Genomic DNA, 13,365 nt, shown 5'->3' with positions numbered 1-13,365 from the left:
AAGCACGCACACCCCATATGCCTTCCTACATGTAATTTTATCCACACGTGTCCGCGGAAAGTCTTTCTCACGTCCTCGTCGTGGGCCCTCCGTTACTGCGAAATCTCAATGTTTAAATGATCATAACTCTGCGAAAAAAAATCGTAGAGACTTCGGCGACATCGCGTTGTTCTCATCTCGAAAAGCTCTTTCAAACGAATCCTCACTCGACCCCACATTCCATTTAAAATTTTCTTGCCTTCTCTCCCCCTCGCCACCCGGGGGTGTCAAAATGGGCGTTTTTGGCGTTATGTGATAGATTGTGTGATACCATTGTAACTTGGTAAATTTTAATCCGATATCTCAAACCGTTCAGAAGTTATTTAGGTGTCCCGGTACTTTTTCCTCACCCTGTATATATATATATATATATATATATATATCCATCGGCCACATTGTTTGCGCCAAAAATTATTATGCGTCCGACGGCTAAATCAATTGTTTTCGCGGAATATATACAAACTTACTACAAAAGGTTACTTGAAAAGGTTAAACGCGTTAAATTGCGTTTATATTACTTAAATGTTTATTTAATGAGATGTATTGTTTCTTACGGAAAAAAATTTACTTATCATACAACCAGTGTAGCTCTTTATTTAGAATTATGTAATTTATTATGTGACTAGTTCATATAACTAAAAATTATAATAATTTTCTACTAAATATACACAACTGGTCCCAAAATTCTTATTTTCATATAATATTTTCGCGTCTCTCAATGCAACAGATAGTAAAATAAATAAGAGTCTTTACTTTTAGAAGCAAATAATTGCAAGTAATTGTATTTAAAATACGTGGCATTGATGTTTCACGATTACGAACCATTAATTATTATTCAGACCAATCAATTGTTTTTTAAATAATAAATTTATAATGTTCTTTAACAAGTAGTGAAAAAATAATTAACATATGTGTTTTATATAAAAACAGGTAAAGTTTAAAAATGAGCTATTAAGTAACTAGTGTCCCGCCAGTCGCACAGGCAATCGCGTAAGTTGGGTTTCAGAATCTCACTTAAATATTATCATTAAAAATTAAGAAAAAAGAGTGTGTAAATGTAAAAACGTAAAATAAAGATTATTTAAAATATCTGCAAATTTTCTGATATTGGGACTTTGTTAACCAGTAAAATTTACTGTCGTTGGGGTTGACATGAACTCTAATAAAAAAGCCACGGTCATTGATGTGGAATCTGAAGATGACATCGTTATTTCTGGCATCGCTGGTAGATTTCTTAAATCGGACAATATTAAGCAGTTTCAAGAGAATCTATTTAACAAAGTGGATCTTGGATCAGATGAGGAACGACGATGGAATCATGGTAAAATCTTCTTCGTTCTATGAATAAAAAATTATATTAAAAATATTCTATAGAAACGTATTGTAGGAGAACTAATCTCGGTTAGTCATTGCGATATTTTATTTATTTATTTATTTTTTGTATTGCGGGCCTTGAATCGCGTTGGGAACCGTCCTTGTCTTCCCACTCCAATACCTCCGGGACCCTGCGAGGTGGCGAATGAATTAATAGTAGTCATAGTTAGTAGTAGTGAGTAGTCAGTAGTCAGTGAGTTGATAGTCCTACGCTGTGATAGACACAGTCGACACGCGTAAGAACGCGCATAAACGAGTGAATCTATTGTAACCACACAATATACAATATATACATTAAAATATATATTGTGTCTGCTTGTTATTAATTCCTACATAAATTGGGGGCTCGTCCGCGATGTAGCCAGACCTCCTGCAGAAAGCCACAAGAGCCTGAAGACGGTTACGACGACTTACGACGGTTACGACGACTTACGACGAATACGACGATTAACGACGCTATGGATCAAAAAACGAAAAGAAGCTGGTTGTGTCTAAGATAACGAGATACGCCAGGAACGACGAGGTACGCCAAAAACGACGAAAACGCCAGTTGATCTACGTCACAAGAGTGACGTCAAGATTCCGAAAGACCTACAACTGCCATTTTTGCGAAAAGACGTGTGCGCGACTGCAAACACCAGTCATTGTTTAGTGATAACAAGACAGGACGACGATCGCTTACATACGATATAAACTATAATCAAGAAGTAATGGAAACGCTTGGACAAATCAAGCCGGTGGCTGATAAAATACGAACATCGTCACGCCTAGCTATATACACGCTTTATTGGCTCGTGTTCGAAAAGGATGGTGATCGCACCAGTCGTAAACAGTTGCGTAATTTCCACGGCTTTGACTTTGACGACGCATCGGATAGAATCCCAACAAAACTTAAGTATTCCGCTGCTTTTTCGATAGGTGACATGTGCAATATTCTGGGCTTAGACTACACCGGCATCAAGAAGGAGTTGCGACAGAAAATTATACGGGCGCTAATGAACATCCAATCGCTAGCGTTACGCGAAGACGACGATGATGCTGAAGCCGAGGATGAATTTGACGAATCAGAAGTGCCAGAAGAGCCGCAACAACGAAAACAAGAAAGAGTCGAGCGATTTGGTGATGTAGGCAGTCGATGAACAAATGACGATATTTCTTCACTTACAAGGGAACGTTCACAAGTGTCCCCCCCCGATTTGATTTTCCTTGAAATATGTTGTAAAACATACAATTTGAGGAGACACGTATTTTTTTATAGCTGCCCTATCTCAAATTTAAGGGGTGAAACATCCCTTTGAAAAAAAACGGTTTTTTTCTTTGAGTATAACTATCGCCAAAACCGTAGGAGATATAAAAAAATGTTTCAAATAGAAGTTGTAGGGCTTGTAATGGGCTATATAACTGTGTAGTCGGATTTTCAAAAAATGTTATTTTTTTTAATTTACCCCCACTCCTTGTTATTATTTTTTCGAATTTCAAAATTTTTGTAATGACAAAAGTTGTAGCATTTTTTACGCTGAATTCAACCATATATGATTTTATTATGTTCCGAAATTGCATCTTTCAAAAATGAGTCATCAAGTATCACATTATATGTGTCGCGCTGCATGACGCATCGTTTATATCGCACTTGTGTTGTGCAATAGTCGCAAAATGAATATAAAAATGACATACAATATGTTATCACATATTTGAGGAAGAAAAATTTACTAAAATTGTTGCTAAAACATCCCTTCCACATTACATTCTTATAGATAATCACTGCATTTCGTGCGCAGCGCGTTGTTATATGCAAGTTAGCTATACATGTGTATATAAAATGTGAATATTATTTAATCATAAATTAAGAAAAACAAGTATAAATATATTATTAATTTGAAAACATCACGTTTGAGAGACGTGATTTTACACGAAAGATTAGATTATGTAATCATAAGTTAATAATAAACAAGTGTGAATGGAAGCTATAAATGCGTACAAGAGGCCTACATTCATAGTCTGTGAAACGAACTTGGTGAAATCGTATCTGCAACTGTTTTTCTTTTCTTAAATTTAATTTTCGGGAAAAGAATTATCAATTAAAATGATTATCAATCCACTCAACGTTGCTAGACTTTTACTAACATCAATAACTACTATGTATCTTATGGAAACGCCAGTAAATAAAGCCGAAATAGAATTAAAAGAAAATATTCAGAAGTTAATATTGGAGAATATTCATCAATTTAACGGATTAGAAGTGACAGAAGAAACATCGCTTGATTATGAAGAACCTGATAAATTGCATACTTTTGAAATTATTGAAGAAAATGAGGAAGCATGGAATGAAAATAATTCAAATTCTCACAATTGGCAATGCCATGATGACGACAATTTTGTTTCTTACAAAAGGCGAGCTGTTGAATATTGGCGGCAGTCGGACAAAGAAAATCGTCCTTTCAAGTCAGTACAACACACATTTAGAAGAATTTCATCTGTACGTCAATTGAGGCGATGGGAAGAACAGTTAGAGCACGGTGGAAATCGTCTTGAAAGATTATCTCATATTTCCAAAGCTACTCATGATAAATTTAATGTAGCTGTGCAGACAGGACTAATAATTCATGATGTTGATATAAAAAGATGGGCCTTGGAAGCTCAAAGAGAAATAGGAGATTTAGATCCTGTATTTCAAGCATCTCCTAGTTGGCTATTACGATTTAAAAAGTCTCATCGAATTGTGTCCAGAAAAATAACAAAATTCATTACAAGAAAAACGTTAGAAGATTCTCATAATATACAAAGAGAAGCCGAAAATTTTGTAACCGTAGTAAAACCTCTCATTGAACGATTTGGATTGGAAAATGTATATAATACAGATCAAAGTGGATTTCAATTAGAAATCCACTCTGGAAGATTACTATCTGATCAAGGAATGAAGACAATAGACCGTGTGGTGCAGTCAGTATCATCAACTACACATTCGTACACTATTCAACCAACAATTTCTTGTGATGGAAAATTACTGTCACCTTTGTTTATCGTATTACAAGAACATAGTGGTACTTTTGGGCCTAGAGTACAAGAAAATTTATTCAGAGCATCAAATGTTATTGTAACTGCTTCGAAATCCGGTAAAATGACATCAGGTATGAGATAAATTTTAGCTTTTTATATCTTATAATATATTTTAATCTTATATAAAAATATTATTATAATTATAATTATTATTCACACTTTTCTTTCTATTTTATAGATCATTTTAAAAAATGGTTGGAAGAAGCTTATTTTCCAAATGTAGGCCGCGATAGTGTTCTTCTTATGGATTCATGGAGCGGGCAATGTCCAGCAATTGTTACTGATTTAACACCAATGGAAAAACAAGTTACTACTATGGTAATACCGAAAGGAACTACAGGAAAAATACAGCCGTTGGATGTTTACGGGTTTAGAATCTGGAAAAACTTTGCAAGAAGATTTTCGGATACTGTTCTATTATTAAATTATGATATAAATTTACATCAGCGAAATAATATTATAAAATTGCAATCTTTAATACACAATCAGTTATCATCTCCTCGATATCAAAATTTATTTAAATATTCATGGTTTAAAAGTGGATATACGAATGAAAGACCAGAAACATTTAAAAATCCAGTAGAATTTAGTTTTGAACAAACATCAAGCACATGTGACATTGAAGATTGCAATGATATAGCTGTAATACAATGTTCTTGGTGCGGAAAATCATTATGTTTAAAACATTTTTTTATAGAGTATCATTATTGTAACATCTATAACGGGTGTGACTAAATTTAATATATATAGCTTTAATAACAATTTTAGTAAACTTTTCTTCCTCAAATATGTGATAACATATTGTATTTTATTTTTATATTTATTTTGCGACTATTGCACAACACAAGTGCGATATAAACGATGCGTCATGCAGCGCGACACATATAATGTGATACTTGATGACTCATTTTTGAAAGATGCGATTTCGGAACATAGTAAAATCATATATGGTTGAATTCAGCGTAAAAAATGCTACAACTTTTGTCATTACAAAAATTTTGAAATTCGAAAAAATAATAACAAGGGGTGAGGGTAAATTAAAAAAAATAACATTTTTTGAAAATCCAACTACACAGTTATATAGCCCATTACAAGCCCTACAACTTCTATTTGAAACATTTTTTTATATCTCCTACGGTTTTGGCGATAGTTATACACAAAGAAAAAAACCGTTTTTTTCAAAGGGGTGTTTCACCCCTTAAATTTCAGATAGGGCAGCTATAAAAAAATACGTGTCTCCTCAAATTGTATGTTTTACAACATATTTTAAGGAGAATCAAATCGGGGGGGGACACTTGTGAACGTTCCCTTGTTAGCGGCAATGATTCCGAGGACAGCGACCAAAACATACCGAGACATAGAAGGCGAAATTGCCCAAGAATCACCTTTAACTTTAAAGATGCAGAGGACTCTATTCGCGTATTCGATAGGAGCGACCACTATCCTATCGAAAAGTGGATTTTAGATTTCGAGAAGTTGGCAGCTTTGTTTGAGTGGAATAATATGCAACAGTTAGTGTTCGTCCGCAAGTCTCTCAAGGGTGTTGCCAAAGTATTTGTGCGTGGGCTGAGTGTCACGCAGTCCTGGGAAAAATTGAAAGATGCCCTCAAAAGAGAATTCCAGTCGTATTTCGAGCAGGATCGTAACCAACTGAGACTTGAAGCTAAGAATCAGATTCTAAAAGTAGAAATTAAAATCGTAACACCTACAATTTTGAAGGCGCAAAGCGACTAAGTACAAAATTAATGATTTAGTTGTGATTAAGACAGTACAGATGGGACCTGGCAAAAAGCTTTGTGCCAAATATCTTGGTCCTTATAAGGATGTAAAGATTAAATCAAACAACTCTTATAATGTTAAAATTATATTAAAAATATTCCATAGAAACAAGCTAGTAGCATGTGTCAAATTGTTAAGGTAATAATAATTATTATATGCATTATAATAATAGCCGTCAACATTTATGATCGTAAATTTGTGAAATTTTTATACTTTACAAACAAAAATTTGTATAACATTTCTTTCGCTGCTAAATCATTAATAGTATCATAATGAAAAAATAAAAACATTTATGAATTAATAAATAATTTAATAAAAAAATAAGAAGCTACAAGTTAGCATATAATTAACTTTTCGTAAGGTGATAATTGCAATGGAAACTGGCTTAATCCCGCCAAATATAAACTTTACACAAGTACAGAAAGGTGTTAAGGCTTTTGAAGATGGAAGTATACGCGTGGTGACCAACACAACACCGTGGACTTTTGGATTTATGGGTATCAATTCGTTCGGTTTTGGTGCAGCCAACTGCCACATCTTGACGCGAAGTAACACAATGAAGAAGATCAATAAAGGAGCGCCGAATGATAATCTGCCCAGACTCGTTGTCCTGTCTGGACGTACCGAACAAGCAGTTGAATCATTTCTAAACGAGGTATATAAAAATTTTGCGGTTACACAGTCTATAAAAGCACACTTACACCGCGAAAATTTGTATGTTAGATCGAGAACCGGCCGATAGACGTCGAATATGTACGACTATTGCATGATCTTTACGCTGACGAGATAAAAAATCATCCTTACAGAGGATACGTGATTGTCGAATCTAAAACGCCGATCAAAGCGGCAAAAGAAATACAATATTATTCAGGTGAGAGAAGACCGATTTGTTTTGTGTTCTCCGGAATTGGTTCGCAATAGGTTAGCATGGGTACGCATTTTTTTTTGCATATGTTAGAAAAGTGATTGCATGCAATTAAACTCGAATTTAGATGTTAACAGGTCAAGCGCTACTGCAATTCCTAGTATTTTTGAAAACCATAGAAAAATGCGATACGATTTTAAAAATGCATGGAATGTATATCATTGACATATTAACGAGTAAACGTAAAAATATTTTTAACGATGTATTGTTTCTTGAAAATTATAGAAAGAAATATGTTATTCTTTTTTAGGTGGGATTAATCGATCTCTTAAGATCCGTAAGTATCGTGCCAGATTATGTCGTCGGTCACTCAATTGGTGAACTCTGCTGCGCATATGCGGCCGGTAATTTCACTCTTGAACAAGTGATTTTATCTTCGTATTACATAGGATTGGGATTGAAGGAAACGAAAAAAATTAACTGCGCGATGGTGAATATCGGTCTCAGTTATGAGAATGTGAAGAACATATGCCTACCGGACATTGAAGTAATCTACAGCAACAGTCAAAATACTTGCTCCATAAGCGGTCTAAAAAAATCAGTAAAGGCGTTTACAAAACAATTAAAGGTACTTCAATTTGTCATTTAATAATTTTGTTGAATATACGTGTAAGTAACTTAAACAAATTATACATTTTATATAATTTTACAGACAAGTAATGTATTTACTAAGGAAGTCAACTACTGCGATATTCCTCTGCATACTCGTTATCTTCTCTCCGCAAGAGCAACGATTCTGGCTTACCTAAATCAAATAATATCGAAAACAATGACTTCTAATCAGATATGGCAAGGTTTATTTTGCAGCACGAAATTGTCCAGCACTGAATATTTTATGAATAATCTATCGAGTCCTGTATTTTTCGATAAAACCGCGCAATTAATTCCCAGAAACGCAGTGACTCTTGAAATTGCGCCGGATGCTATTCTTCAGAGTGTTACGAAAGAACTGTTCGACACAACCAGCATCACGTAGTAACGTGATGCTGGTATCAGCGTAATCACGAGAATAACATCAATGTACTTTTGCAAGGTCTGAGAAAAATGTACAACAATGGTTTGCAACCGCAATTAGCAAATCTATATCCGACCAAAAATTTCCTGTTAGTCATTCCACGCCGATGATCTCGCCGTCAATCAAGTATGTCGAACACATTATTCATTTGTTAAATATAATATAATAAAAAATTATTTTCACGGTAAAAATTTTTATTTTTTATTTCCAGATGGGACCATTCCACTGGTACGTAACATGTACGTATCATAAATTGCAAACGAGACTCGTTAACGGAGAAAGAATGGTTAAAGTTGCGCTGAATGACGAAGATTACGAATATATGAGCGGTCATGTGATTGACGGAAGACAGTTATTGCCGGCTACTGGATATCTCATGCTAGTTTGGGAAACAATGAGTATGCTGAAAAGTCTATCGTATACCGATATGCCGATTGTATTTGAGAATGTCAAGTTCATTCAGGCAACGCACTTTCCGAAACAAGGACCCGTGTATCTAACAATAATGGTGCAAAGGTAGATCTTATTTAAAAAATTTATTTTTTAATAAGTTACTTTACTTGCTGTATTGAGAATGACAATACTCAATTTATGCGATAAAAACAAAAACATTCAAAATTATTTATTGCAGCAACTGGAAAGTTTCAAGTCATCGAAGGAGATAATGCCGTCGTCACTGGCACTGTGCGTGAACCGACAGATATTGCCGAAGAAAAGTTACCGAGACAATTTTTAAATCAAGAGAACGACAACGAGGAGGAAGTAATGAACACAAAAGATATCTATAAGGAACTCAGATTACGCGGATATCAATACGCCGGCATGTTTCGGGGTTTGAAGAGTTCGTCGACTACGGGAAAACAAGGGCACATGGCTTGGATGTACAATTGGGTAACATTTATGGATAATATGCTACAAATGAAAATCTTCGGAATAGACACGAGGAGTCTTTACGTTCCCACGGGAATACAAAAGTTGGTGATCGATACAAAACTTCACATACCTACAGCAAATACGGAACGCAGCAACTAACGATTATCGTAAGTTTGTCGACTTATTTTCTTTCTAACAGCTTTTTAATATGAATTTTTTAATTTAACTTTAAATGTTGTAATTAATTCTCAAATAAAGAAATTTATTTAACGTAAAGAAAGTTTGAGTATAAAAAAATACAATATTTATAAATATCTTTCTAGAGCTTCCTGTGCGTGTGTACAAAATCTTCGACGCGGTTAGTATCCGGCGGTGTGGAAATTCGCGGAATCAAGGCTACTTCCATATTTCGTCGAAAACTAGCGGAGGAGTCCGTTCTCAAAGAGTATAGATTCATAGCTCATCGCGACAGAGCCGAAGTTTCTTTGCAGGAAGCCGTGATGCTGTCGACGCATCTCTCTCTGGAATATCATCAAGTGATAAAAGTAAATATTATCGAATTGATCAAAGATGATGACAATGTAGAAACAGATGAAATAGCATCACCACTGTTTATCGATATCTTGGGTGATCTACGGTTGCTTCAACCAAACGTTACTCTGGTGACCAGAACCGATCGCTTCAATTGCGTTACTCTTCATTCGAAAATCACAGTCTCGCAATCGAAGAAGTTGTCGAATGACGATAATGCGATATTAATCACAGGATACAATTTGTTCACGAAGAACAAGAGCAAGACCTTAAAAGAAATTTAAGGTCGGCGTTACAAAACAATGGATTCTTATTAACACGAGAACAGTCCTTCACGAAAGACGACATTGCGACTGTCGAAAAGTACAATTTAGCAGTAGTACTTGAGAAACGCACGCACAAAAAGCACAATATACTGTTAAAGAAGAGAGAACAGTCGACGAGGAAAACTCAAGTTATTCACGTAAACAATTATGAGTTCTCTTGGTTAGAGCAGCTTAAATCGACCTTGAACGCGGAGAACGAATCAAGAAACGTTGCAAAAATAATTTTAGTCAGCGAGAAAGATTCGGAATGCTTGTTGGACCTCGTTAATTGCTTGAGGAGAGAATCAAGTGGCGAATCGATCAGAGGAGTGTTTATTCAAGACGAAACTGCACCGGAGTTTTCTTTCCACGAATTATTTTACGCGGAGCAACTCCAGATCGATCTTATCATAAATGTCTTGCGTCCGAGTAAAACATGGGGTTCATACAGACATCTTCCGTTAGCGCCGCTGACACCGAAGCTCGTGTACCACGCATTAGCCAATCAATTGGTATAAATTTCATAAATCGATAAAAAAAAGTTATTCTTACAGTTCTGTCATAACAAAAGGTATTTCTCAATTAGGTGAGCGGTGATTTGAGTTTATTTCGCTGGATCGAGGGCCCGATTACACCGGATTATAAGGAGAATAATCTCGTTCACATAGCTTACTCGACTATCAATTTCAGAGATGTAATGATAGCGGCCGGCAAACTTGTAATTCACGAGATTTGCGGTCATTATCTTGTTGAAATGTGCTTTTATTTTCTCCGGAGCTATGGATAAAGTTTCTAACATAATGTTAAAAAATTGAATCCCTTTCGAAAGGAACGATAAATTCAACAAATTATCAGCCATAAAATCGAATTTTCCGATTTTCAGAAAACGTCCATGATTCCATCTTATCGTGTGGACGAACCGAAGATTGTAAGGTGGGTATAGAATATGTCGGCGTGGATAATACTGAACAGAGAGTGATGGGACTTTGCGATAGAAGGTACGTTACTGTCACGCAATCATTTAAAAGTATACTGTTTTTAAAAAAATTAACGCACTTTAAAGCAAGTCTTTCCATTGGATAAATTGATATATTGTGTGTGTATATATTGTATGTGCATGTGTGATAGGAAGATAAAAAATAATTAAATAATCATTTATTTAATAAAATTATCATCACAAATGTTGCAGACTTTGTAATACAACTTGCAATATTTTGTGAAGCCAAAGCACAAACGCAAAATTATTTTACTGGAGTGCATAAATTTTTAATAAACAGTATTCTGTATTTACTATATTTACTGTAAAATTCACAAGTTATCCTTATCCTAGACAATCCTGTTTTTTTCTTTAGATATAAAAAAATTTTTAATTCTTTAATTCACAGATCCATATCAAATATGTGCACATCAAATATGTCCAAATACTCTTGCTGGAAAATTCCCGACGAGTGGAGCATGGAGGACGCTGCCACGGTTCCGTGCGCTTACGGCACGTGCTGTTACGCATTAATCGTCAAGGCGAATATGAAAAAGAGCGATACGGTACTTATCCACTCCGGTACCGGTGCCGTGGGCCAAGTTGCGATTCATCTTGCGTATCACAAAGGTTACGAGATATTCATCACCGTGAACTGGTACTCTGGAAAAGCGAAAGTTTATCAGAGATACGTTCCCGTTCATCCTAGAGAATCACATTGGAAATTTGCGCGACAACAGTTTTGAGCAAATGATATTTAGTCAAACTAACGGCCGTGGCGTGGACATTGTATTGAACTCGCTCGCCGAAAAGAAACTCCACACGTCCATCCGTTGCCTCGCGAAAGGCGGGCGTTTTCTGGAAATCGGCAAATTCGATTTTATGGCTGATAATTTGTTGAATTTATCGTTCCTTTCGAAAGGGATTCAATTTTTCAGCGTTATGTTGGAAACTTTATCCATAGCTCCGGAGAAAATAAAAGCACATTTCAACAAGATAATGACCGCAAATCTCGTGAATAAAGCTATTCAATCGATTGCCAGGAAGATTTTCGAAAAGGATGAAGTGGAAGCTGCATTCAGATACATGGCAACTGGAAAGTATATAGGAAAGGTAGGTCAATTTAGCTGGAATTAATTGTGGCTTAATACATGAGATCAATTAAGAATAAAACATAATACATGAAATAAAAACTGAGTTAACTGAGTTAACGTACTTTTAGATAATCATAAAAATACACGAAGAAAATGAATCTATGAGCGCATCCATTCTTGCAATTCCACGTTATTACTGTCTATCGAACAAATCGTACATCATCTTAGGCGGCTTGGGTGGCTTCGGCTTAGAATTAGCCGACTGGCTGGTTGCTCGTGGCGCTCAGAATCTGGTGTTCATCTCGCGCGCCGGAGTAAAAAACGGATATCAGCAAATGAAGATCGATCTGAGGAAATCTTACGGAGTGAAAAGTGTTAATCATATCGAACGTCGATGTGTCGGACGTCGAAGATTGCGAATAGATGCTGAAGTTGGCGGAAAAACTGGCATCGGTGGACGCTATATTCAACCTGGCTGTGGTATTGAATCATAAAATTTGCCGGAATCAAACTGTAGAGACGTTCCAAGAGCCCTTCAAAGCGAAAGCTTGGGCCACGAAAAACTTGGATTATTTGACCAGAAAAATATGTCCTCAGCTTCGTCACTTTGTTGTGTTCTCTTCGGTATCTTGCGGCAGAAGAAATGCTGGACAGACCAATTACGGCATGGCAAATTCCATCATGGAGAGAATTTGCGAGAGAAAAGTGCAAGAGGGTCTGCACGGATTAGCGGTTCAATGGGGTACGGTCGGCGATGTGGCTGATATGCAAGAAAACGACAAAGAAATGGTTATCGGCGGCACCTTGCAGCAAAAGATAACTTCCTGCATCGCGAAACTCGAGGACTTTTTGTTACAAAAACAGCTTATAGTGGCGAGCATGGTTGTAGCCGAGAAGCGGTTGAACACTTTTGGCGCGCCCTTTATTGCTAATATTAACCTTACGGATATTGAAGAAAGGGCTCTTGAAAACTTAGTTTCGAAACCGCTTTTCTTCTATAGATATGTGGATGACATAGTTTTGGCGGCTCATAATAGTGTTATCAATAAAATAATAGAAGTTTTTAATTCGTTTCATGATAGAATTAAATTCACGTGTGAACGAACCAAGAATGGACATTTGAGTTTTTTGGATGTCGAATTGATTGTTGAAGGGGACAATATTATTATTAAATGGTTTCACAAACAATTTTAGTTATTTATTTTGTTAGGTATATAAATAAAAAAAATTTTATTAACTTGACCTCAATTACGGAAAAAATTTCTAACATATATAATTATTATATTTAGATTTGTAAAGGTAGCACTGAAGATGGCTGAATGATTAGCCGAAACGTTTGCTACTTACGAAATACATTGGTTACAATAAAAGATTTCAAGAACTACAATCTTCTTTGG

At 35.7% G+C, this 13,365-nt stretch overlaps 2 protein-coding genes across 2 annotated transcripts; both read left to right on the top strand.

Moving 5' to 3' along the window:
* The first annotated feature begins 1,478 nt into the window (after positions 1-1,478).
* On the top strand, positions 1,479-6,924 carry LOC137000388 (uncharacterized). Its single transcript, XM_067356723.1, has 2 exons — positions 1,479-4,541; positions 4,649-6,924. The coding sequence occupies exons 1-2, from the start codon at positions 3,497-3,499 to the stop codon at positions 5,203-5,205; spliced, it is 1,602 nt and encodes a 533-aa protein (XP_067212824.1). The 5' UTR covers positions 1,479-3,496; the 3' UTR covers positions 5,206-6,924.
* A 1,548-nt stretch (positions 6,925-8,472) lies between these two features.
* On the top strand, positions 8,473-13,162 carry LOC105667850 (fatty acid synthase-like). The gene is made up of 10 exons (XM_067358085.1): positions 8,473-8,587; positions 8,821-9,167; positions 9,386-9,699; positions 9,828-10,410; positions 10,485-10,635; positions 10,782-10,896; positions 11,284-11,532; positions 11,615-11,987; positions 12,097-12,421; positions 12,486-13,162. The coding sequence occupies exons 1-10, from the start codon at positions 8,473-8,475 to the stop codon at positions 13,160-13,162; spliced, it is 3,249 nt and encodes a 1,082-aa protein (XP_067214186.1).
* Positions 13,163-13,365: the final 203 nt, after the last annotated feature.

Source organism: Linepithema humile, chromosome 6, assembly GCF_040581485.1.
Source record: "Linepithema humile isolate Giens D197 chromosome 6, Lhum_UNIL_v1.0, whole genome shotgun sequence".
NCBI lineage: Eukaryota > Metazoa > Arthropoda > Insecta > Hymenoptera > Formicidae > Linepithema > Linepithema humile.
Note: the sequence above shows the minus strand (reverse complement) of the source record. Positions and strands in the feature narration are given on the sequence as shown.

Coding starts and splice junctions, on each gene's coding strand:
- LOC137000388 (XM_067356723.1), top strand. CDS start 3,497: ATGATTATCAATCCACTCAACGTTGCTAGACTTTTACTAACATCAATA. Junction 4,542..4,648: donor ATCCGGTAAAATGACATCAG/GTATGAGATAAA, acceptor TCTATTTTATAG/ATCATTTTAAAAAATGGTTG.
- LOC105667850 (XM_067358085.1), top strand. CDS start 8,473: ATGGTTAAAGTTGCGCTGAATGACGAAGATTACGAATATATGAGCGGT. Junction 9,700..9,827: donor GATATCTTGGGTGATCTACG/GTTGCTTCAACC, acceptor TATTAATCACAG/GATACAATTTGTTCACGAAG. Junction 10,897..11,283: donor ATGGGACTTTGCGATAGAAG/GTACGTTACTGT, acceptor TTTAATTCACAG/ATCCATATCAAATATGTGCA.